Raw genomic sequence first — 25,620 nt, 5'->3', positions numbered from 1 at the left:
GAAGGTGTTTTCACATTACAGAAGCCTTGCTCTATTTGACTCTCAAAGATAAAAAATAAAATAAAAAAACTGACATTACCGAATTACATCCAACATTTCATCAACACTTTCTTGACCTTACTATTTGATCCTAAAAGATTCAAAGATCCTTTCAGTCTTTTCTTGTAAAGGTAAAGGTAAAATGAACAACAGTCATTGTTGTGTACCCAATTGGTAACTAATAGCATGCATGAGGATTCATTATTATATCCTTCTGATAGATTCTGGGCGGCAGGTAGCCTAGTGATTAGAGCGTTGGGCAAGTAACCGAAAGGTTGCTAGATCGAATCCCGAAGCTGACAAGGTAAAAATCTGTCGTTCTGCCACTGAACAAGGCAGTTAAACCCACTGTTCCTAGGCAGTCTTTGTAAATAATAATTTGTTCTTAACTGACTTGTCTAGTTAAATATAAATAGAGATCCCATACAACTGCAAATGATAGCTATAGGTTATTATATACCAGCTGACATTGAGGCCCCAGTATACTTACCACCCCTGTGTTAGGCCATTTACTGCATACTGACTTAATGTCTAGGATTTTAAAGTGCTATTGAGCAGAAGGGAGGCAGGCAGGGGGCGGACCACAACGTGTCGTCTCTGGGCAATTGTGCCTCATTGGCAAAAGCGGGCATAAGTTATCCATACCCAACAATCCAGTAAGTCGTGACGAACTAATTTACAAAACTCTGTTTTGGAAGAGACTGACATTACAATCAAAATGATCCTATTTACACTTTGTAGTCAATTATGACACTAGAATTCATGTTTCAGGAATCATATCGATGCAACAGTCTTTTTAAAACCAGAGAAGTTGGTTCTAAAGGGGCAGTTGACCTTTAAACCCTTTATACTGGTACTCGTATACGGGATGAAGACTGCAGATTTGGGCACTGATAAGCGCCTAAAATTGGAACGTACTGGATATACATGACGTCAGAGCTCTGGCTCTGCATTTCAAAGCGGCAGTAATTGGAAAACTCTTCCACATTTGTTATTGTCTTGAGTGAGGAAAATGCTGTAAATGAAGAAGACTCACTATATTTTGAGAGATGAAACTTTGAGGACTATAATAAATACCGCTTTGATGTCATACAAGCAAGCCAAACACCCGTAAGTCTTTAAACATAAATTATCTTTTTCATATTCACATAATTTTTCCCACAGTTGTGTCAAGTTGGCTGGATGTCCTTTGGCTGGTGGACCATTCTTGATGCACACGGGAAACCTTTCAGCATGAAAAACCCAGCAGCGAGCAGTTTGTGACACAAACTGGTGCGCCTGACACCTACTACCACACCCCATTCAAAGGCACTAAAACTTTTGTCTTGCCCATTCACCTTCTGAATGGCACACACACACACACACACACACACACACACACAATCCAGGTCTCAATTGTCTGAAGGCTTAAAAACCTTGTTTAACCCGTCGCCTCCCCTTCATCTACACTGATTGACATCAACAAGGGATCATAGCTTACACCTGGTAAGAAAAAGTATATGTGAACCCTTTGGAATTACCTGGAGTTCTGCATAAATTGGTCATCAAATTTGATCTGATCTTCATCTAAGTCACAACAATAGACAAACGGTGTGCTTAAACTAATAACACACAACTTAGTGGATTTTTCTCGTCTATATTGAATACATCATTTAAACATTCACAGTGTAGGTTGGAAAAAGTATGTGACCCCCTACGCTAATGACTTCTCCAAAAGCTAATTGGAGTCAGCTAATCTGGAGTCCAATCAACGACACAAGATTGGAGATGTTGGTAAAAGCTGCATTGCCCAATAAAATAAAAAAAACTCAACATTTGAGAGTTTGCTATTCACAAGAAGCATTGCCTGATGTGAACCATGTCTCGAACAAAAGAGAGCTCAGAAGACCGAAGATTACCAATTGTTGACTTGCATAAAGCTGGAAAGTGTAACAAAAGTATCGCTAAAAACCTTGATGATCATCAGTCCACGGTAAGACCTCCGATAAATCCACTATAATTGAGAATTTCAATAAGCATTTTTCTACGGCTGGCCATGCTTTCCACCTGGCTACCCCTACCGCGGTCAACAGCACTGCAACCCCCACAGCTACTCGCCCAAGCCTTCCCCATTTCTCCTTCTCCCAAATCCAGTCAGCTGATGTTCTGAAAGAGCTGCAAAATCTGGACCCCTACAAATCAGCCGGGCTAGACAATCTGGACCCTTTCTTTCTAAAATTATCTGCCGAAATTGTTGCAACCCCTATTACTAGCCTGTTCAACCTCTCTTTCGTGTTGTCTGAGATTCCAAAATATTGGAAAGCAGCTGCCAAAATATTGGAAAGCAGCTGATAAGAAACAATACTGTGCTGCCGTATTCATTGACCTGGCCAAGGCTTTCGACTCTGTCAATCACCGCATTCTTATCGGCAGACTCAATAGCCTTGGTTTCTCAAATGATTGCCTCGCCTGGTTCACCAACTACTTCTCTGATAGAGTTCAATGTGTCAAATCAGATGGCCTGTTGTCCGGGCCTCTGGTAGTCTCTATAGGGGTGCCACAGGGTTCAATTCTCGGGCCAACTCTTTTCTCTGTATACATCAATGATGTCGCTCTTGCTGCTGGTGAGTCTCTGATCCACCTCTACGCAGACGACACCATTCTGTATACTTCTGGCCCTTCTTTCGACACTGTGTTAACAACCCTCCAGACGAGCTTCAATGCCATACAACTCTCCTTCCGTGGCCTCCAACTGCTCTTAAATACTAGTAAAACTAAATGCATGCTCTTCAACCGATAGCTGCCCGTACATGCCCGCCCGTCCAGCATCACTACTCTGGACGGTTCTGACTTAGAATATGTGGACAACTACAAATACCTAGGTGTCTGGTAAGACTGTAAGCTCTCCTTCCAGACTCACATCAAACATCTCCAATCCAAAGTTAAATCTAGAATTGGCTTCCTATTTCACGACAAAGCATCCTTCACTCATGCTGCCAAACACACCCTCGTAAAACTGACCATCCTACCAATCCTCGACTTCGGCGATGTCATTTACAAAATAGCCTCCAATACCCTACTCAATAAACTGGATGCAGTCTATCACAGTGCCATCCGTTTTGTCACCAAAGCCCCATGTACTACCCACCACTGCGATCTGTACGCTCTCGTTGGCTAGCCCTCGCTTCCTACTCGTCGCCAAACCCACTGGCTCCAAGTTATCTACAAGACCCTGCTAGGTAAAGTCCCCCCTTATCTCAGCTCACTGGTCACCATAGCAGCACCCACCTGTAGCACGCGCTCCAGCAGGTATATCTATCTGGTCACCCCCACAGCCAATTCCTCCTTTGGCCGTCTCTCCTTCCAGTTCTCTGCTGCCAATGACTGGAACGAACTACAAAAATCTCTGAAACTGGAAACACTTATCTCCCTCACTAGCTTTAAGTACCAGCTGTCAGAGCAGTTCACAGATCACTGCACCTGTACATAGCCCATCTATTATTTAGCCCAAACAACTACCTCTTCCCCTACTGCATTTATTTATTTATCTCCTTTACACCCCATTATTTCTACTTTGCACTTTCTTCCACTACAAATCTACCATTCCAGTGTTTTACTTGCTATATTGTATTTACTTTGCCACCATGGCCTTTTTTGCCTTTACCTCCTGTATTAAAAAAAGACAAACTGCGTATAAATGGAGAAAGTTCAGCACTGTTGCTACTCTCCCGAGAGCACAGCGCAGAATGCTCAATGAGGTTAAGAAGAATTCTAGAGTGTCAGCTAAAGACTTACAGAAATCTCTGGAACATGCTAACATCTCTGTTGACGAGTGTACGATACGCAAAACAAGAATGTTGTTCATGGGAGGACACCACGAAAGAACCCATTGCTGTCCAAAAAAAACATTGCTGCACGTCTGTAGTTCGCAAAAGAGCACCTGGATGTTCCACAGCGCTACTGGCAAAATATTCTGTGGACAGATTAAACTAAAGTTGAGTTGTTTGGAAGGAATACACAGCACTATGTGTGGAGAAAAAAAGCACAGCATAGCAACAACAAAACCTCATCCCAACTGTAAAGTATGGTGGAGGGAGTGTCATGGTTTGGGGCTGCTTTTCTGCCTCAGGGCCTGGACAGCTTGCTATTGTCGACGGAAAAATTAATTCCCAAGTTTATCAAGACATTTTGCTGGAGAATGTAAGGCTATCTGTCCTCCAATTGAAGCTCAACAGAAGTTGGGTGATGCACAAGGACAATGACCCACAACAGAACGGCTTCAACAGAAGAAAATACACCTTCTGGAGTGGCCCAGTCTGATCCTGACCTCAACCCGATTGAGATGCTGTGGCATGACCTTAAGAGAGCAGTTCACGCCAGACATCCCAAGAATATTGCTGAACTGAAACAGTTTTGTTAAGAGGAATGGTCCAAAATTCCTCATGACCGTTGTGCAGGTCTGATCCGCAACTACAGAAAATGTTTGCTTGAGGTTATTGCTGCCAAAGGAGGGTCAACCAGTTATTAAACCCAAGGGTTCACATACTTTTTCCACCCTGCACTGTGAATGTTTAAGGTGTGTTCAATAAAAAGACATAAACCTATAATTGTTAGTGTGTTATTAGTTTAAGCAGACTGTGTTTGTCTATTGTTGTGACTTAAATGATCAGATCAAGTTACATGACCAATTTTTGCAGAAATCCAGGTAATTCCAAAGGTTTCACATACTTTTTCTTGCCACTGTATACACTCCATATAATGACTGTAGCCTATACACATGATATCAACTTTGAGGTAGACTTAATTAACAAAAATACCATGTCTATACCATGATTACATAGGCCATATTCATAACTAATTATCTCCTTCCATTTCTCTTAGTCTGTTTGCGAAACTCCAAGACTACTACTACAAAAATACACTACTTTCATGCTTAATTCCACCAACACTGTTCTGTCGATTGTAGCCTTTTATATATGAAATATTGCACATTTACTGTAGGTCAAGCAGCACAGCCAAGTTCACAACAAGGTGTAATATTTAAGTGTAATATTTATTATAAACAATATATGGCTATAACATCACAATGAACAAACTTGTTTTACCATAGATTTGATATACTCAAAACATTTCATACACTGTCAGATTTTAACATTGATATTTTAAGACATAATCCATGATTTGTACAATCAATAGTGCAAAATCTGTTTTTAGCATTAGTTAAATGGAGGGAAAGAGTGACAAATCACTTCTTAATACAGTTTGGTTGTGTTAAGTCAATGTACAATTGGAGAAAATGTATGTTATTTAAAATGTATTCAATACATATTAAAGGTATTTTCAGTTGATTGTATGTTTGCTTGTTTAGTACCTATTAAGTACCTATTAAGTACCTATAGGATCTATAAAATTCACGTGAATCCAGAAACATGAATTAAGTTATAATGAAGTACAGTGCGTACTTTTCAGGTACAGCATAAACCTGTGGGATAAGTTCAATGCACAGAGCATAACAACCTATCACATGTAAACTTTAGCTAAAACCAAACATGTTATGATTAAATCTCTTCAGTAAACCTTCATTCCTAATTCCACACAAATATTGATTAATGGTTATTATAGAATTATATCTATGTTTACATGGAGACTATGGACATATTCTCGGATCATTTACTCAGTAGTTATAATCATTATCGAGTTATAATATGGCAGACATTAAAAGTGCATACTGTTGATAGATGTAATCTCATTTACAGTTCATTCGTAAGGTATTCAGACCCCTTCCCCTTTTTGTTACATTACAGCCTTATTCTAAAATTGAATGAATACATTTTTTCTTCAATCTACACACAATACCCCATAATGACAAGGCGAAAACAGGTTTTTAGAAATGTGCATCCTGTTTCCGTTGATCATCCTTTCTGATGTTTCTACAACTTGATTGGAGTCCACCTGTGATATATTCAACTGACTGGACATGATTTGGAAAGGCACACACCAGTCTATTTAAAAGGTCCCACAGTTAACAGTGCATGACAGAGCAAAAACCAAGGGTACCAAAAAATGTCTGCAGCATTGAAGGTCCCCAAGAATACAACGGCCTCACACATTCTTAAATGGAAGAAGTTTGGAACCCCCGAGACTCTTCTGGCCAAACTGAGCAATCGGGGGAGAAGGGCCTTGGTCAGGGAGGTGACCAAGAACCCAATGGTCACTGACAGAGCTCCAGAGTTCCTCTTCGGAGATGGTAGAAACTTCCCGAAGGATAACCATCTTCGCAGGAATCCACCAATCAGGCCTTAATGGTAGAGTGGCCAGACGGAAGCCACTCCTCTGTAAAAAGCACATGACAGCCCACTTGGGGTTTACCAAAAGGCACCTAAAGGACTCTCAGACAATGAGAAACAAGATTCTCAGGTCTGATGAAACCAAGACTAAACTCTTCAGCCTGACTCCCAAGCATCACATCTGGAGGAAACCTGGCACCATCCCTACGGTGAAGCATGGTGGTGGCAGCATCATGCTGTGGGGATGTTTTTCAGCGGCAGGGACTGGGAGACTGGTCAGGATCAAGGGAAAGATGAGCAGAGAAAAGTACAGAGAGATCACTGATGAAAACCTGCTCCAGAGCGCTCAGGTCCTCAGACTGGGGAAAAGATTCACCTTCCAACAGGACAACGACCCTAAGAACACAGCCAAGACAAGGCAAGAGTGGTTTTGGGACAAGTTTCTGAATGTTCTTGAGTGGCCCAGCCAGAGTCCGGACTTGAACCCGATCAAACATCTCTGGAGAGACCTGAAAATATCTGTGCAGTGATGCTCCCCATCCAACCTGACAGAGCTTGAAAGGATCTGCAGAGAAGAATGGGAGAAACTCCCCAAATACAGGTGTGCCAAGCTTTTATTTAGTGTCATACCCAAGAAGTCAAAGCTGTAATCGCTGCCAAAGGTGCTTCAAGAAAGTACTGAATACTTATGTAAATGTGATATTTCAGTTTTGATTTTTGTATATATTTGCCAAAAAAAATCTAAAAACCTGCTCTCTCATTATGGGGTATTGTGTGTAGATTGATGAGGGGGAAAAAACAATTTAATCCATTTTAGAATAAGGCTGTAACGTAACAAAATGTGAAAAAAGTCAAGGTTTCTGAATACTTTCCGAATGCACTGTATAACACCAATATTGATATCCTCAGATTCTAACCTCAAAACACTTCCCTTTAGCGTTTGTTTACAATCAACTTTTGTACAAATGAAACTGTGTTCATGGAATAGTTACGACAAACTTTAACCGATGTGTTGTCATTCTTCATGACACTGCAGATTTATATTTAAATCTAATTGATATAATATTAACATATACTTTAAATAAAATATATACTTTTTGATCATGCGGGGCATATAAAGAACCGTGATGGGTTCTCTTCCTTGAATACTTCTGAAGATTACAATGTGATTGTCAGACTGACATTCTCAGCACAGGTGAAAAATCATACAGCAACCTGATATTGAACTACCATTTTGCAGTCAGATGATAGAAATGTCCAATTCTGTAGAGGGCAAAGTGATTTAATTTCAGTGCTTTCCCACACATATTGACTGCAGTTACCTAACCTGATGATTATCATGTTCACAGGACAACTTTTTGAGGAACAACGGTTCCACAGGAAAACAGACAATGTATTACACTGATCATCTTCCCCTGGAAATTGTCTTTGGAGCAGTGTTGATGCACCGGTAGCCGTTGCCCATTTGTAAACAGATGACGGATTCATCTAACTTGGGCATGGACGGTTGAGGGAAGAGCGTGGGCTAAATCCCGCCCGGGATCATATACACATGTCAGTAATGTATGCCCTCCCTGTACTCCTGGGGGCATAGTTTAGAGGTGTGCAACAGAGTGTCAGTCAGCCATTGATGGTAGAGGAGAGTGGTAGTCTAGTGGTATACATCACCTTCCCTCTATGGTTTCCTGTTGAAGTATGCTGATGCTCTGTTTTAACCTCTTAGTAAACATGTGGCTGGCTCTTCCACAGTAGGTGTGTTTGGTCTCCTGAAGATTTGCCTCCAGGGGGAGGAGTAGGGACTGGACTAGGTTGTCTCCAAATGTGTACTGTGGAGGAAAAAGACATATGATTACATGTCAGTGCAGGAGTTTGGTCTAGTGGTAGCACCTCTGCGGTCAACTCTGGACGACCACAAATTGCCCCAAAAGATCAGGCTTTCGACCCTTGCTTCTGTTACTCTCATCGCGGTATCTCCACCTCATCTCTCCCTCCGCTCTTAGGACACTGGGATTAAGAAACTGTGCAGCATTATGGAAAACTATGGACAAAGCACTCAAGAGTTGGCGGTTGTTTGGTTTTGTCATGTAAATGCCACAACCAAACACAAATGTCCAAGACTCTCAGTCACTGCAGACCCAATCTCTTCAGCCATATCCATGAATAAAGAATAAAGCTTTTTTTACATTCCGTGGGTGAGCCGCACTTTTACAGCAGGCACAGTAAAGAGGAAATTACCTTTTTACGAGGGCTCATTGGAACCCAGTTTGGCTAAGCATTAGGTCACTCAAAGGATGCACACACACTTGCTTTATCATCTATCATACACAACAGCAGGCCATAAAGCAGCATTAACTGTCTCCTATTGATTTTTATGTGGATGCTGTTTGTTGGTGATGGTAGTCTTCTTGGTGTGTGTGTGTGTGTGTTGTGTTGATTGTCCACAACATCCCATCATTGTGTCTCAACATAGCATCATCAGCACTAACCTTTTTACAACTCTTCTGTGGGCTTGGCTCATATCAGTAATGGTGAGCCCGGGTTTATTGCCAAGTAGCCTCAGTGCAAGCTGGGATAGGTCGTCTAGGGAGAGACACTGACTGAGTTCTTTGTGAGCTGAGAATGAGAGTGTTCTCCAGAAATGCCTGCTACAGTATGGGCTTCAGGCCTGCTGTCCTCAAAGGACTGGGAGGGGAGGGAATGGGGGGAGCAGGGAGAGGGGAAACTGAAAGAGGTGTAAAGGAAGAGAATGAAAGACAGAGCAGCAGCAAAGGAAGAACTGGTAAGAGCTTCTTCCAAATGCTCAACAGACGCAACACAAGCTGTTGAAAGGCTGGTTAAATACTAAACACAGCTTCACTGTAAGAAAACGGAGAAATCATTCTCAACCTAAAGAGCACTATTGGCTATTAGTTTTAACACACAGCATGTTTCACTATCGAACCATTTCCTTCTCAGTTGTTTGTGAGTGGACTCTGGGTTAGAATACACCTGGGTATCCCTGCTGTAGGAGTGTGTGTATGCTCTTTTGTGTGTGTATGTGTTCATGTATTATTATAATCAATTAGAAATCACATGGAGCTGATTTGCTGGTGTTTTTAACATTCTTTTATGTCATTTTGTTTTTGCTCAGAAAACTTTGGGGCTAAATAATAATAAATAAAAAAATATATATATATATGAAATAAAAATAAAAATCACCCATGGGCCGCCAGTTAGGGAACCCTGCTCTAAAAATTCCAGTAATAGGAGTGATCGGTGGGTGGACGCAGGTCTGGGCAGTAGGTAGGGATTAGCCTGGCTTTGGGAGACCTGAGGCAGAATTACAGAGAAGTTAAAGGGACTATCAATTTAGCATTTTCATCTGGATGGATGGATGGAAGTCCACCAAATAAAAAGCAATGGCCTGGAGTGCCCTGATGATGGAATTGAGCAAATGTTAGAGGATAGGTTGCTTTAAAAGGTCCAATGCAGCAGTTTTTAATCTCAATATCAAATCATTTTTGGGTAACAATTAAAGTACCTTGCTGTGATTCTTATTTTTGATCATTTTAATGAAAACAAACAAAAATAGCTTATTAGAAGCGATACCTCAAGTTAGAATTTTGCTAGGACTGTCTGGGAGTGGTTTGAGTGTGGAGGGGAAAACTGAAAACCAGGCAGGCCAAAACTCTATCGCACCAAATCAGGATGAAATTTCAGGCAGTCTTTTCAAACAGCTCTTACACAAAAAAGGCATTATTAACTTTCCCAATTTCACAGTAGTATTTCAACCTCAGTGTGGAAATGTATATAAGACATAGGAAAATCATGTTTGACTGCACTGGACCTAGAAGACAGAAAGACAGGAGAGGAAATGTTAACTCCCACACTAAGGGTATTTGACAAACAGCCTGACTGATCTTAACTCTGTGCGTTACAGGGAAGACATCCTCCTCCCTCATGTGGTACCCTACCAGCAGGCTCATTCTGACATGAGCCTCCAACATGACAATGCCACCAGCCATACTGCTCATTCTGTGAGTGATTTCCTGCAAGACAGGAATGTCAGTGTTCTGCCATGGCCAGCAAAGAGCTCAGATCTCAATCCCATTCAGCACGTCTGGGACCTGTTGGATCGGAGGGTGAGGGCTAGGGCCATTCCCCCCAGAAATGCCCAGGAACTTGCAAGTGCCTTGGTGGAAGAATGGGGTAACATCTCACAGCAAGAACTGGCAAATCTGGTGCAGTCCATGAGGAGGAGATGCACTGCAGTACTTAATGCAGCTGGTGGCCACACCAGATACTGACTGTTACTTAGATTTTGACCCCCCCCCTTTGTTCAGGGACACATTATTCCATTTCTGTTAGTCACATGTCTGTGGAACTTGTTCAGTTTGTGTCGGTCTCAGTTGTTGAATCTTATGTTCATACAAATATTTACACGTTAAGTTTGCTGAAAATAAACGCAGTTGACAGGGAGATTAAGTTAATTTTTTTGCTGAGTTCAGGTAAATGCATCAGGAAGCACATCCTCCCTCAGTTCTGATGTTCTTTACTTCAATATCTCCCCCCCCGTCTGAATTCCCAGGCTACAGGCATAGTTGATGATGTGGTTACCTTCTGGATGGCTTCATAGACGGCCCGGAACGCTGGCTGCTTGTCGTCATGGTAAACGCCTCGGTTTCCGTGGAGAATGAAGACGCCCTCTTGTTCGGCTTCGAGACAGTTGCTGCCGTAGATACAGTGGTCTGGACGGTAGTTCCATTGGCACGGGAACACATACAGGCTCTCTGCACAAGGAAATACAGGAGGGAGAGAGTTAGCTGAGGATTTCTGTTACACCATTACGAGAGTTGTATACTTACAGAAAACAGTTATTCCTCTAGACAAAGAAAATAGTTTCAACAATAAAGCAATGTGTCTGTTTGGATCATGTTCACTTGAATTAAACTAAATAAAAAGATCAGAAACATGGAAGTACTATCTGAACCCGTCCAATAAGAAATGCACATTTTTGTTTTGGTTGCACAACGGTTTTTGAGGTGGTGGGACCTAATGAAGGTGAGTTTCACCTGGGTTATGATGGAATATGATGTTGAGTAGGTCCTGGTCTCCCCAGGTGATGTTGAGTTTATATTTCTGGAGAAGTGGCATCAGCAGCTCCACCCATTTGAGGGGGACTGACGTCATGTCATTCTGTTACGACAAGTCATAGTAAAGAAACAAAAAATGTTAAATGACAGTGTGAACCACATTCATTCTTACATGGGTAATGTGACACAATATAAATGGAAAACTAAAAACAGCCAAACTCCTGACACCAAACAATTAACAAATTGTTTCATCCTTTGTGTCTAAGGCATGGCGATATGTTTAATACAGTACACCAATGTTTCTCTAACTTGGTCCTCAGGACCCCAAGCGGTGCACATTTTGGTTCTTGCCCTAACCCTACAGAGCTCATTCAAAGCTTGACGATTAGCTGATAAGGGTGCCGAAGACCGAGTTTGGGAAACCCTGCAGTACAAAGTTGGTGAGCCACAGCTGGTGAGCTACGCAGAAGAATGGCAACAGTGACCTCCTCTGGTCAATACTGGGGGTGCAGAAGACTTACAGAAAATGCCTTAGCCAACATTACAAATTGAAGAACACAACTATGATCATTTACAAATGACAGTACCAGTCAAAAGTTTAGACACACCTACTCATTGAAGAGTTTATTTGTACTATTTTCTACGTTGTAGAATAGTAGTGAAGACATCAAAACTATGAAATAACACATATGGAATCAGGTAGTAACAAAAAAAAAAAAGTGTTAAACAAATGTTAGATTCTTCAAAGTAGCCACCCTCTGCCTTGATGACAGTTTTGCACACTCTTGGCATTCTCTCAACCAGCTTCACCTGGAATCAGTCTTGACGGAGTTCCCACATATGTTGAGCACTTGTAGGATGCGTTTCCTCTGCGGTCCAACTCATCCCAAACCATCTCATTTAGGTTGAGGTCGGGTGATTGTGGAGGCTAGGTCATCTGATGCAGCACTCCATCACTCTCCTCCTTGATCAAATAGCCCTTACACATCCTGGAGGTGTATTGGGTCATTGTCCTGTTAAAAAAAACAAATGATAGTCCCACTAAGCGCAAACCAGATGGGATGGCTTATCGCTGCAGAATGCTGAGGTAGCCATGCTGGTTAAATGTGCCTTGAATTCTAAATAAAAGCACTGATAGTGTCACCAGCAAAGTACCCACACACCATCACACTTCCTTTTACGGTGGGAACCACACATGCGGAGATCATCCGTTCACCTACTCTGCGACACAGTGGTTAAAACCAAAAATCTCAAATCAGACCATCCACCGGTCTAATGTCTATTGCTCGTGTTTCTTGGCCCAAGCAAGTCTCTTCTTCTTCTTGGTGTCGTTTAGTAGTGGTTTCTTTGCAGCAATTTAACCACGAAGGCCTGATTCACACAGTCTCCTCTTAACAGTTGATGTTGAGATGTGTTACTTGAACTCTGAAGCATTTATTTTGTCTGCAATTTCTGAGGCTGGTAACTCTAATGAACTTATCCTCTGCAGCAGAGGTAACTCTGGATCTTCCTTTCCTGTGGCTGTCCTCATGAGAGCCAGTTTCATCATAGCGCTTGATGGTTTTTGCGACAGCACTTTTTATTTTGCGATCTGAAATTTTCCAGATTGACTGACCTTCATGTCTTAAAGTAATGATGGATTGTCATTTCTCTGCTTATTTGAGCTGTTCTTGCCGTAATATGGACTTGGTCTTTTACCAAATAAGGCTATCTTCTGTATACTATCCCTACCTTGTCACAACACAAATGATTGGCTCAAACGCATTAAAGGAAAGAAATTCCAAAGATTAACTTTTAACTTTTGAAATGCATTCCAGGTGAGTACCTCATGAAGCTGGTTGAGAGAATGCCAAGAGTGTGCTAAGCTGTCATCAAGGCAAAGGGTGGCTACTTTGAAGAATCTGATTTGTTTAACACTTTTTTGGTTACTACATGATTCCATGTGTTAATTTCATAGTTTTGATGTCTTCACTCTTATTCTACAACGTAGAAAAAAGTTAAAATAAAGAAATCCATTGAATGAGTAGGTGTGTCCAAACTTTTGACTGCTACTGTACCTTCAACAGTTGGGACTTTTCTAGACTCAAAATGCTTTTACAGAACATACCAACAAATATGCTGAGAAAGTTCAAAAGATCCCGACACCTCTTCTCAAGCATATACACCAACACACAAAGATGCTCATTCTCACTGACACAATCACCTTGAAGTATTTCTCCCTTATCCGGGTCATGTTCATGAGCATGACCCCAGAGTTGACCCCGGTCTTTCCATAGTAAGGGTGCCGTGCGAAGCGGTTGTACCAGGCAATGCGTGGCTCCTCATGCTCAGGGGCCATGGCTGCCAGATGGGTGGAGTTGAAGAATGAGAGCAGGGACCAGATCTCCTCTACAGGCTGAAGGAACAAGATATCGGTGTCCACGTATAGCAGAGAGTCTACGTCTTTTAGGATCAACTGGAGAGGAGACAAAAAGGTTAGAATGCCCAAGAACATAGTCAAACATCACACACATTACTCTGACAGCACGCCATGTGCCAGATTCCCTGAACCAGATTTCAAATGGAGAATCTTCAATGAAAGTTGTTTAGGTCCAGGAATGGGCTTAATCTGGGTCCAATATCTCATAAACAAACGTGTATTGTTCTCAGCAAACTGAACAGTTTTATTTTATTTTTTTATTATGGCCAGTCTCATCAAACCCTGAGGACTCACCGGTAGGAAAAGCCTTTGAGAAGCACAGGGTTTGAAGAGTTTCTTCCACTCCTTGGCGTTCTCACTGGGGAAGGTGATGGGGTATGTGGTGTAGTTAAACTTGGTCTGGAAGACACTGGGCCACAAGTCCAGCTGAAGGAAAATACACAGGCAACAGACACAAGTGAACAGGTTTGCTTTGACAGCGACAACCACACACTAGCACAGGTACAGATATCTAGTTCAACAGTTTCTTTCTTCTAGTTCCATCCTCTTAACTGCTTGGGCCATATCACTTAGTACCAATATTCATCCTGCCACTAATTCCTGTTCTCCATACTTACAGACTCTCCAAAGCTGCCATGCAGATGGTCCTCTGCGAAAATGTGAAAGTGTAGCGGTTTGGCGCTGAAGAGGAGAGCAGACTTTAACATGGTGAGAGTCTCCTCTAATCTGGGACCACAGGCCACCACAGCCAGATGGATCCGCTCATCTCTAGTGGCCTCCTGGACGCTGGCGGAGGCTGGCTTCTCCCTGAGATAGTAAGAGATAAGAAAAGGGAGGAGGGCAGCATCTTAGGGCACGTTGGAAGAAGGGCACCACTTGCACAGTCCCCGTCATGGATTTAAAAGCATTGGATTGGGGTAAGTATTGGATGGTGGGAATTCCCAACATTGTTAAATTGACTCCAAGGCCATTGAATGTATTAAACTTTTGAGCTCTATGAACTTTATCCAACTTGTTACTGGGCCCACCCATACTCTGGACCTGGGGGCTATCTATTGACATATAGTTGAGGTTATATAGTTGAGGTTTCTTTATCTGATCACCACTGTGTATTTTTTACTACCTTGCTGCACATAGCACAGGTTAATACTGAACGCATTATTAAGAAACACTCTTACCCCTGAAGTTGCTACAGATTTTATTGAGTGTATGAACAATACTCCATCACCTATTGTGCCTTCCTCTTGTGATGATTTAGTTGATAACTTTAATAGCAAATTAAAAGGGCTACCATTGATGCCATAGATCCATTAAAGTTGAAAAGGACCTCATCCAAATGGAGAGCCCCTTGGATGAGTGAGGAAACTAATCAATTAAAAAGAGAAATTGCAGAAAGGCAGAGCGGAACTTGAGAAAATCCAAGTTGCAGGTCCTTTATGATATTTCAAGAGAGAAACTTGGCATATTTAACAAGGCAATTATAAATGCCAGACAAGCTCATTTTTCTAACTTGGATCACTATAAAAATCTGAATAATTTGAGAGTGCTCCTCGACCATTGACGGCCTGATAGGTTTGCCGGGGTACAATTTATGTGGACTTCCCTCATCTAAATGTGATGAGTTTGCAGCATATTTCAGAGATAAGATAAGAACCAACATTAGGCTGGGTATCATTCAAGCAAGACCTGATGAGAAGTATGATGATATGTGCCCTAGCCTACCATGCAAAGCCACTATGGATTTATTTTCCCTGGTTGACACAGACATGCTCAGGAAAGTGATATCACAACTTAAGCCTTGTACCTGCCTTCCCGATCCTATCCCCACCACCTTCATCAAAACTGTTTTTAATTGTATATCTGAAGAAGTGCAAGCTATTGTTAAAATCACTCAAAACTGCAATGGTGAAACCCCTTCTGAAGCAAAGTAATCTAGATTTTTTGGGGGGGCAATCTCCAACCTTCCATTCTTAAGCAAAATTCTGGAGAAATAATGCAAAATTCTGGAGAAATTGTTGTTCAAACAAAACATTTGTTTAAGTGGCAACATTTTTTTTTTTTTTACATTTGTCCACACCACAGCACAGACAACCTTAGTTAAAGTTGCATTCGACACTGTTGACCATGATGTCCTTCTGGACAGACTGGAGAGGTGGGTTGGCCTCTCCGGTCCAGTTCTAAATTAGTTTAGGATGTATTTAACCGGTCGAGAGTTTGTCAAACTTTGGTGAACATAACTTAGAGAAACTACATATTACATGTGGCATTCCACAAGGTTCGATTTTGGGTCTATATATATATATAAATAAATAAATAAAACCTCTTGGCAGCGTTATCAGAAAGCACAGCATTGATTTTCACTGCTACGCAGACGATACACAGCTTTACATTTCTGTGTCACCAGAGGATTTTAGCTCCACGGAAAAATAAGACTGTATTGGGGATTTAAATACTTGGATGGCTCGCAACTTCCTTCAGCTAAATCAAGACAAGACCGAGGTACTTGTTGTTCGAGCCAAAGCAATGAGAGAGAATCTAGCTGCAAATTTTAATTCACAGACCATAAAAAGATAAAACACCAGGCAAAACACCTAGGTGTTACTTTAGATTCTGAACAAAATTTTGAATCACACATCAGGAATGTGACCAAAATAGCTTTTTAACCGCCTGAGGAACTTTGCCAAGGTGCGGCCGTTTCTCTCTCAGGCTGATACAGAAACTCATCCATGCGTTTATTATAAACAGGCTTGACTACTGTAATGCTCTCCTGTCTGGCCTACCCAGGAAAGCCGTTGGTCAACTGAAAAACATACAGAATGCTGCAGCACGGGTACTGACCAAGACCAGACTAAGAACACATTACACCGGTTTTAAGGTCTCTGCATTGGCCGCCTGTGAGTTTTTGAATTAAGAGGGTCTTCTATTGGTTTTTAAATCAATCCACGATTGTGTACCCCAATACAGGTCAGACATGCTTTTAAGTTATGTACCCAGTGGGTGCCTCAGGTCATCTGGCACCTGTCTTTTAACTATCCCAAAGCCTAGGACCAAGAGGCATGGAGAGGCAGCCTTTAGGAATTATGCACCCAGCCTCTGGAATAGCCTGCCAGAGAACCTGTGGGAGGCTGAAACTGTAGACATAATTAAAACGGATCTTAAAACACATTTCTAGCTTTAATTTTCCAGATTTTTAGTTCTCTTTTGTTTATCTTATGTTTGTTGTGTAGTAAATATTTCAGCTTTTATTTTTGTATTTGTATTCATTTTTATCTGTAAAGCACATTGCGTTGCATTCCATGTCGAAAACGTGCTGTATAAATAAAGCTTGATTTGATTTTGTATGCTATCTTGCAAACTACTAAATGGTCACTGTTTGTCACCCCGTTGACCATAGGAGTTGGCATACTGAGACCAGAGCCCGGTTTCCCAAAAGCATCGTTCATCGTTAGAACCTTTGTAGGAGCATCGTTTAATCTCAACAACTGAAGCAATTATCAGCAGACAAAAAAAATGTATCACTAAAAACAGAGATTACCCAAGAATAAATATTTGATATTGTTAAAACATTTGCACGGAAAAAAATACCAGGAATGGATGGCTTTCCCATAGAATTCCATCAAAGAGCAAGTTTCAGTTTAATACAGTATGCAATATATATATATATATATATAGATCAATCAATAATGGCTGTTGATGCCATTATTGAATGTCCTTTTCTACTAAAAACTTTGGAAGCTTTCAACTTTCCAGATGAAATAACACATTTAAAAAAATATATTGTATAAAATGTCCTAAAGCTAAAATGTACACAAACAATATCTGATTAAATTGCTTTACAAAGAGGCAGAAGACTGATGTCCCCTCACCCCCCTCCTGTTTGCACTGGCAATTCTACCGCATTCAGAAAGAATTAAACAGGACCCAAAACGTAACAGGTATCAGTACTGGTTAACATGAATATAAACTTAACTGTTCTGCAGATGATCTCCAGATATACCTGACCAGTATTGAAATCTCAATACCCCCCTTGCTAAAATTATTTTCAGAATACTGAAAAATCTCAGGATATAAAATGAATGTGGGAAAAAAACGAAATAATGGAAATAGGAAAAATAACTCAATCTACAGCAATCCTTTAAGTGGACCACAACAAATATTTAATACTTAGGATTATTAATATGTGACAAACAAATATATAAAGAAAACTTTATTCTAAACTCTGCAAAAAAAGCAATGTTCCTTTTCAGGACCCTGTCTTTCAAAGATAATTCGTAAAAGCCAAATAACTTCACATATCTTCATTGTAAAGGGTTTAAACACTGTTTCCCATGCTTGATCAATGAACAATAAACAATGAATGAACATGCACCCGTGGAAAGGTCGTTAAGACACTAACAGCTTACAGACGGTAGGCAATTAAGGTCATAGTTATGAAAACTTAGAACACTAAAGAGGCCTTTCTACTGACTCTGAAAAACACCAAACGGAAGATGCCCAGGGTCCCTGCTCATCTGCTTGAACATGCCTTAGGCATGCTGCAAGGAGGCATGAGGACTGCAGATGTGGCCAGGGCAATAAATTGCAATGTCCGTACTGCGAGACGCCTAAGACAGCGCTACAGGGAGACAGGACGGACAGTGGCAGACCACGTGTAACAACATAGAATCGGTACATTCGAACATCACACCTGCGGGACAGGTAGGCAACAACTGCCCGAGTTACACCAGGAATGCACAATCACTCCATCAGTGTTCAGACTGTCCGCAATAGGCTGAGACAGGCTGGACTGAGGGCTTGTAGGCCTGTTGTATGGCAGGTCCTCACCAGACATCACCGGCAACAACGTCGCCTATGGGCATAAACCCACCATCGCTGGACCAGACAGGACTGGCAAAAAGTGCTCATCACTGACAAGTTGTGGTTTTGTCTCACCAGGGGTTATGGTCGGATTCGCGTTTATCGTTGAAGGAATGAGCGTTACACTGAGGCCTGTACTCTGGAGCGGGATCGATTTGGAGGTGGAAGGTCCGTCATTTCTGGGCAGGAGTAATAACCAGATTAAATCGGGTACATTTTTTATCCGGCCGTGAAAATACTGCCCCCTATCCATAACAGGTTTTAACATAATTGTCCATTTAAACAACTTTAGACAATTTATTAATTACTACATTTTTCTAACAGACAGTTAATCCAGAGATTCTTACCTTTGCCTCGATTTGGCAGTCTCGTCCAGATCATCATAGCCCTGGTGAGTGACGTGAAGCTTGAGACAGGCATTTGTAGTTCTGTATGATAGCCACATTAGCGTTTCAATTTTCGGGGTAAATACAGGCAAATATATTTATTAAAAAAAGTCACATTGTCAGAGAGATTTGCACGGTTTTCAAAACATCACGCCAGGGTAAAACGAAACACAGCCCTTATTTGAAGTGTTTCTAAAATCCACAATGGATCAAATGAATGGTGGACGTTTATTATTTTTTTTAACCATTTATGTGTTTGACCTCTAGGTTCCATGGGTATTATGACTCCTACTGTTGTAGACTACACTACAGGGCCAGGTTTCCCGATAGCAATGGAATTTACAATTGTTTTAATGATAAAACAATACAGCATCGTAATAACAACGGCCGAAAATGACACACCCGTTTCCCAAAATATAGGCTAAATAGCTCGGTGTAGCCGTTAAATGACTTATGGCTTTACAATACAGTTTTCCCATCAAGGGAAGAAATGTTCTGTAGCCTATTATGCATTCATGGTTTTGTATTATTATGTTTGCCATGAACCCTGTTTTCTCCTGCTATTTTGTATGCAATGTTTGATTTAGTAAATTCTGTATTTCTTTAGTGTGCAAACTGAGCAAGAATGAATAAAGCCAAATTAAATCGCTCGTTCCCTCGTTGCTATAGAAAATATCAATGTTACCTAAAAATAAAATATGATGACAATGGTTTTCGCAATTGCTGAACAAATCACTGTAGTCTAACGGCAGGCAGGAATTGGGCTTCAAGTAGGCCTACAGATATTCTACAATTAAATATTAAAACATCAAGTACCAAGTCAAGCAGCATTGGCATAGACCTAATATGGTAACCTTTAGGTTATTGGTTAGGCTACAGTGAAATCTGTGAGCTTTTAGATAGTTGTAGTCTATAGGCCTAATAGATATAAATATTGAAGCAGCTCAGATGTAGTCTAATCTCTTAATGCTAGAGTTTAGGGTCACTTAGAAATGTCATTGTTTTTTAAAGAAAAGCACATTTTTTGTCCATTAAAATAACATCAAATTGATCAGAAATACAGTGTAGACATAGTTAATGTTGTAAATGACAATTGTAGCTGGAAATTGCAATTTTTTTTATGGAATATCTACATAGGCGTACAGAGGCCCATTATCAGCAACCATCACTCCTGTGTTTCAATGGCACGTTGTGTTAGCTAATCCAAGTTTATCATTTTAAAAGGCTAATTGATCATTAGAAAACCCTTTCGCAAATATGTTTGAACAGGTGAAAACTGTTGTTCTGATTAAAGAAGCAATAAAACTGGCCTTGTATAGACTAGTTGAGTATCTGGAGCATCAACATTTGTGGGTTCGATTACAGGCTCAAAGTGGCCAGAAACAAAGAACTTCTTCTGAACTCATTCTATTCTTGTTCTGTGAAATGAAGGCTATCCCATGCGACAAACTGCCAAGAAAATGAAGATCTCGTACAACGCTATGTACTACTCCCTTCACAGAACAGTGCAAACTGGCTCTAACCAGAATAGAAAGAGTGGGGTGCACAACTGAGCAAGAGGACAAGTACATTAGAGTGTCTAGTCTGAGAAACAGACGCCTCACAAGTCCTCAACTGGCAGATACGTGAAATAGTACCCGCAAAAGACCAGTCTCAACGTCAACAGTGCAGAGGCGACTCCGGGATGCTGGCCATCTTGGTAGAGTTCCTCTGTCCAGTGTCTGAGTTCTTTTGCCCATTTTAATCTTTTTTTTTGGTCAGTCTGAGATATGGCTTTTTCTTTGCAACTCTGCCTAGAAGGCTAGCATCCCGGAGTCGCCTCTTCACTGTTGACGTTGAGACTGGTGTTTTGCGGGTACTATTTAATGAAGCTGCCAGTTGAGGACTTGTGAGGCGTCTGTTTCTCAAACTCGACACCAATGTACTTGTCCTCTTGCTCAGTTGTGCACCGGGGCCTCCCACTCCTCTTTTCTAACGATGTCTTAGCCTTAAGATGCTTTTGGGAAACCGGGTCCAGGTTGCAGGGGGGTGTATTCATGGACGCCAAGGGAAGCCAGGCTTCCCCAAAACATATACCAAGAAAAAAAGAATAAAACATAATTCATCTTTCAAATGTGTTTCATAACTTTCCTTTCATTCGCAAGAGGCTGAATGTATCTCACCGGAGAAAGCGTCAGAGCGAGCGAAACAGTGCCCCTCTGTGTAGCCAATCTATCTGATGCTGTCTGGTCAAAAAGAGTAGGACATTGTTGCAGCATGTAGGTTTGAATGCAAGGGAAGCCAGCGAACATTTGGCCTCCCTTGATACAATTTTTTTTAAGTATAAAATAATAGTCAATCAGCGTTGAGCTAAACTGTGTGTGCTCAACTGTGAATGGTGTCGAGGGAAGACAGTTTGGATTTGGCTTCACACCAATCCCATCTAGAGCAAAATGTTATTTACAGAAAAAAACTAGAATTGTTGCATCTCGTTGTGTTGTTGTTGTCCTCCGGTGGCTAGCTAGCTAAAATAGGCCCTTTCCTAAACTAGCTGGCTCATTGTTGCCCATGAAAGGAAGTTAGGCTACCTGGATAAAATACTTGCTCGCTAGCCTATGACAACAAAAACTAAAAGCGTACTGTATGATGAAGTCATATACCGTTTAGTCAACATGAAAGAGGAAGGCATTGGCGTTTCTCATGATTCCCACGAACAACTGCAGCCCTTCATGAGTTTTGAATTTTTGTAGCCCATCCCTGCTCTACAAGTAGGGCGAGTCAAAATGTTTTTCTACTTGCACAAACACACACAAATCAGAACCATAGACAGCCAAATCATATTTAGCTTACATTGATTGGACTACATTGTTTTTGGTATCTTTTAGTTTTAGACTAAGCATCGGTGATTTGATGACGTTGAAACGGTGCGGCTCCTGTTTTCTTTGCGATTTGCAGTTACTCTTCGTGTTTCTAACTCAACAGTTGTTTAGTAGTCCAAAAATGTTGCAAACATTAACTTGCTGTAGGTAACCTAACTGTTTGTTACATGCAATATGGTTTATGGACTTCACCGGACAGAGCTCGCTCACCGGTTTTGTTATGAAACAACATTTATTCTGCCACTGTCTTCTTATTGTCTCGGCCTTAGGCCTGTATATCACGGTTGCAAGGCATGTGAACTAACAGGTTATAGAGCAAACACCACAACTAGGTTGTAACATGGCTTTTTTTTCCTGGCTTGGCTTCCCCAGTGATTTTACCCACGCAGTTACTGCCAGATTTAAAAATGAGTAAAGTGGCCACTGTCTGCCTTTCAAGGGGTTGCCCCAGCCAAGTATACATAGGTCCCAATAATCAGTTCATTCCACAAACATCAGGAGGCAGTTTACAATTGGGATTCCAGTTAAGACACTGACAATGCCTTACACAAGACAGAACAAGTTGAATGCCTTTTGGTTCCACGGTGATTGAATCCTGATGGGGTAGATTAGAGAGCTACTTTATTATCTAGCCAACTGCTTGAGTTTCTCTAATATTTGTATTAATAGATACCTAACTAGTTAAGTACCTGTCTTCTTGAACTAAGCAGGACATCTCTAGATAGGTAACGTTAGCTCACACGGGGAAAAAAACTAATTGCAATGTGGATAATTGTGAATTAGCAGGTTAATGGATTTCTAGCAGGGAATGATTATCAACATCCTCCCCATGGCATTATGACTTTGGTAACCCATTGTTAGTTAACCCACTAGATCTGTGGTTGTACATCGTCATCCTTACGGTACGGGGCAATGTTTTATCTGTAAAGTCAACAGATTAGCTGGTTAGCCAACGTTAGCTAGTAATCCTGCTAGCGAAGAGTTGTGGCTAGTATTTTACAAGTGTGGCTACCTTTAGCGTGTTAGCTAGTGACTTGGCTGACTTCTGTAGCCAACTAACTACCTAGTTAGCTAATTAATTGTTATTTTACCTGGTCTTGTCATGTTCTTGATGGTCAAAAAGGCTTGGCACTCCTCCACCTTTCCTGACTATGTGCCCAGTGTCTTGGGCCCCAAATTGGGGTTGCCTGCCACTGGATTTTTTTGTTCTTCTGTCGGTCCATCCGTCTTCGTATTGCGACTCAAAAGACGAGGCTACTGGTAGTTGATTAAAAACATACAGCACCGAAAAGACAGCAAAGACCATGCACAGTAGAAGTGCATGAAGGTAACATCGCATTTTGCGAGAAAAAAAAATGCACTTAACCGCACTACCGTAACATTCTTTCAGATATGGATTTACATTGACTAACTAGCGTTGTGTTTACGTCAACTTTGAGCTCCACCTTCTGTCAAGAAACCAAAGCACAGGGGTGTATTCATTACGTCTTGCAAAGGGAATCGTTTACAGTTTAAGAACCAAACGGAAGCAAACGGGACAAAACGGAGGGACTTACCTGCATTTGTCCAATAGAAACTCGTCTTCGTTGTATCGTTTTCTGTTTGGAGTAAACCGTTTCTATTGCAAACGTTTTGCTACAGAATAAGCGTGATGAATACACCCCTAATTACTGTTCCAGATGTTATTTCATTTACATTTACGTCATTTAGCAGACGCTCTTATCCAGATCGACTTACAAATTGGTGCATTCACCTTATGATATCCATTTCATAAACTACACGGTCAAAAGTATGTGGACACCGTCTCATAGAACATCTCATTCCAAAATCATGGGCATGAATATGGAGTTGGTCCCCCCTTTGCTCCTATAACAGCCTTCACTTTTTTTGGAAGGCTTTCCACTAGATGTTGGAAGATTGCTGTCGGGATGTTCAGCCACAAGAGCATTAGTGTGGTCGGGCATTGATGTTGGGCGATTTGGCCCGACACGCAGTCGGCGTTCCAATTCATCCCAAAGTTGTTTCCACGAAGTTGGAAGCACAGAATCGTCTAGAATGTCATTGTATGCTGTAGCATTTAAGATTTCCCTTCACTGGACCTAAGGAGCCTAGCCCGAACTATGAAAACCAGCCCCAGACCATAATTCCTCCTCCACCAATCTTTACAGTTGGCACTATGCAGTCGGGCAGGTAGCATTCTCCTGGCATCCGCCAAACCTAGATTTGTCCATCGTACTGCCAGTTGGCGAAGCATGATTCATCACTCCAGAAAACGTGTTTCTACTGCTCCAGAGTCCAATGGCGGTGAGCTTTACACAACTCCACCCGACGCTTGGCATTGAGCACGGTGATCTTAGGCTTGTGTGTGGCTGCTCGGACATGGAAACCCATTTCTTGAAGCTCCTGACATACAGTTCTTGTGCTGACTTTGCTTCCTGGGGCAGTTTGGACTCAGTAGTGAGTGTTGAAACCCAAGGACAGTCAATTTTTACACACTTCAGCACTCAGTGGGCCCGTTCTGTGAGCTTGTGTGGCACACCTCCTTGTGGTGAGCAGTTGTTGCTCCTAGACATTTCCACTTCACAATAGCAGCACTTACAGTTGACCAGGGCAGACATTTAAAAGTCACTGAGCTCTTCAGTACGGGCCATTCTACTGCCAATGTTTGTCTATGGAGATTGCAGGGCTGTGTGCTCGACTTTATACACCCATCAGCAACGGGTGTGGCTGAAATAGCCGAGTCCACTCATTTGACGGGGTGTCCAAATACACAAAAAAAAAAGTATGGCCAAAAGTATGTGTATCTGGGTGTCTGGAAAGCACCCATTGGCTTGCAGGACAAGTTGAACTATGATCAATTAGCTTCCTACTAGATACTAGCTAGCTAAATACCTTAGTAATTAGATATGAAGGAAAGAGATTAGGAAATATTAGCCTTACAAACATCTGCAATACAATACCGCCTCATGTATACCAGTGTACACATTTCTAACATACATGAACTAAAATGTATTTATTATATATATATATATATATTTTTTTTTGTACATTTTATTTTACCCCCTTTTTCGATCTTGTCTCATTGCTGCAATTCCAACAGGCTTGGGAGAGGCATGCGTCCTCTGAAACATGACCCGCCAAACCGCTCTTCTTAATAACCTGGCCGCTTAACCCGGAAGCATCAATGTGTCAGAGAAAACACTGTTCACCTAACAACGAAGTCAGCCTGCAGGCACCCAGCCCACCACAAGGAGTCGCTAGAGCGCGATGAGCCAAGTAAAGCCCCCCGGCCAAACCCTCCCCTAACCCAGACAGCGCTGGGCTAATTTTGCGCCGCCCTATGGGACTCCCGGTCAAGGCCGGTTGTGACACAGCCTGGGATCGAACACGGGTCTGTAGTGACGCCTCAAGCACGGCGACGCAGTGAATCAGACCGCTGCGCCACTCAGGAGGCCCAGAAAGACCTATTTCTAACAAAATTCCCAAACATGTCAAGTTATCCAGACTCTAGCAGATACAGTACTTGTAAATAGGTTATAAAAATGAATATCCCAAATACAGTCTCCTGTGTGAGGAGCTTGGGCTGCATTTAAATAGGCAGCCCAATTCCGATGTTTCTTCCAAAAATATTTTTTACATCAGATCTTTTTCAGAGCTGATCTGATTGGTTAAAAGACCAATTCATGGGAAAAAAATATCAGAAATTGGTTACCCATGTAAACG

The 25,620-nt window shown here is 41.6% G+C and overlaps 1 protein-coding gene across 3 annotated transcripts; it reads right to left on the bottom strand.

Annotated features, from left to right (window-relative positions):
• Positions 1–7,399: 7,399 nt before the first annotated feature.
• Positions 7,400–23,361, bottom strand: LOC115152362 (glucoside xylosyltransferase 1). 3 transcript variants are annotated; one of them, XM_029697152.1, is made up of 8 exons: positions 22,989–23,360; positions 19,001–19,081; positions 14,414–14,603; positions 14,091–14,222; positions 13,581–13,832; positions 11,357–11,480; positions 10,902–11,074; positions 7,400–8,131 (listed from the first exon to the last, which is right to left on the bottom strand). In XM_029697152.1, exons 1-8 carry the CDS (start codon positions 23,234–23,236, stop codon positions 7,970–7,972), a joined length of 1,362 nt encoding a protein of 453 aa, XP_029553012.1. In that variant the 5' UTR covers positions 23,237–23,360; the 3' UTR covers positions 7,400–7,969. The 3 variants fall into 3 exon arrangements, with proteins under 3 accessions (XP_029553012.1, XP_029553013.1, XP_029553014.1); XM_029697154.1 differs by lacking the exon at positions 7,400–8,131 and adding an exon at positions 8,480–9,027 and having other exon boundaries at positions 22,989–23,361; XM_029697153.1 differs by lacking the exon at positions 19,001–19,081 and having other exon boundaries at positions 22,989–23,359.
• Between the last annotated feature and the right edge of the window lie 2,259 nt (positions 23,362–25,620).

Source organism: Salmo trutta, chromosome 17 (genome assembly GCF_901001165.1).
Source record: "Salmo trutta chromosome 17, fSalTru1.1, whole genome shotgun sequence".
Taxonomy (NCBI): Eukaryota; Metazoa; Chordata; class Actinopteri; order Salmoniformes; family Salmonidae; genus Salmo; species Salmo trutta.
This window is presented reverse-complemented; position numbering and strand designations above follow the sequence as displayed.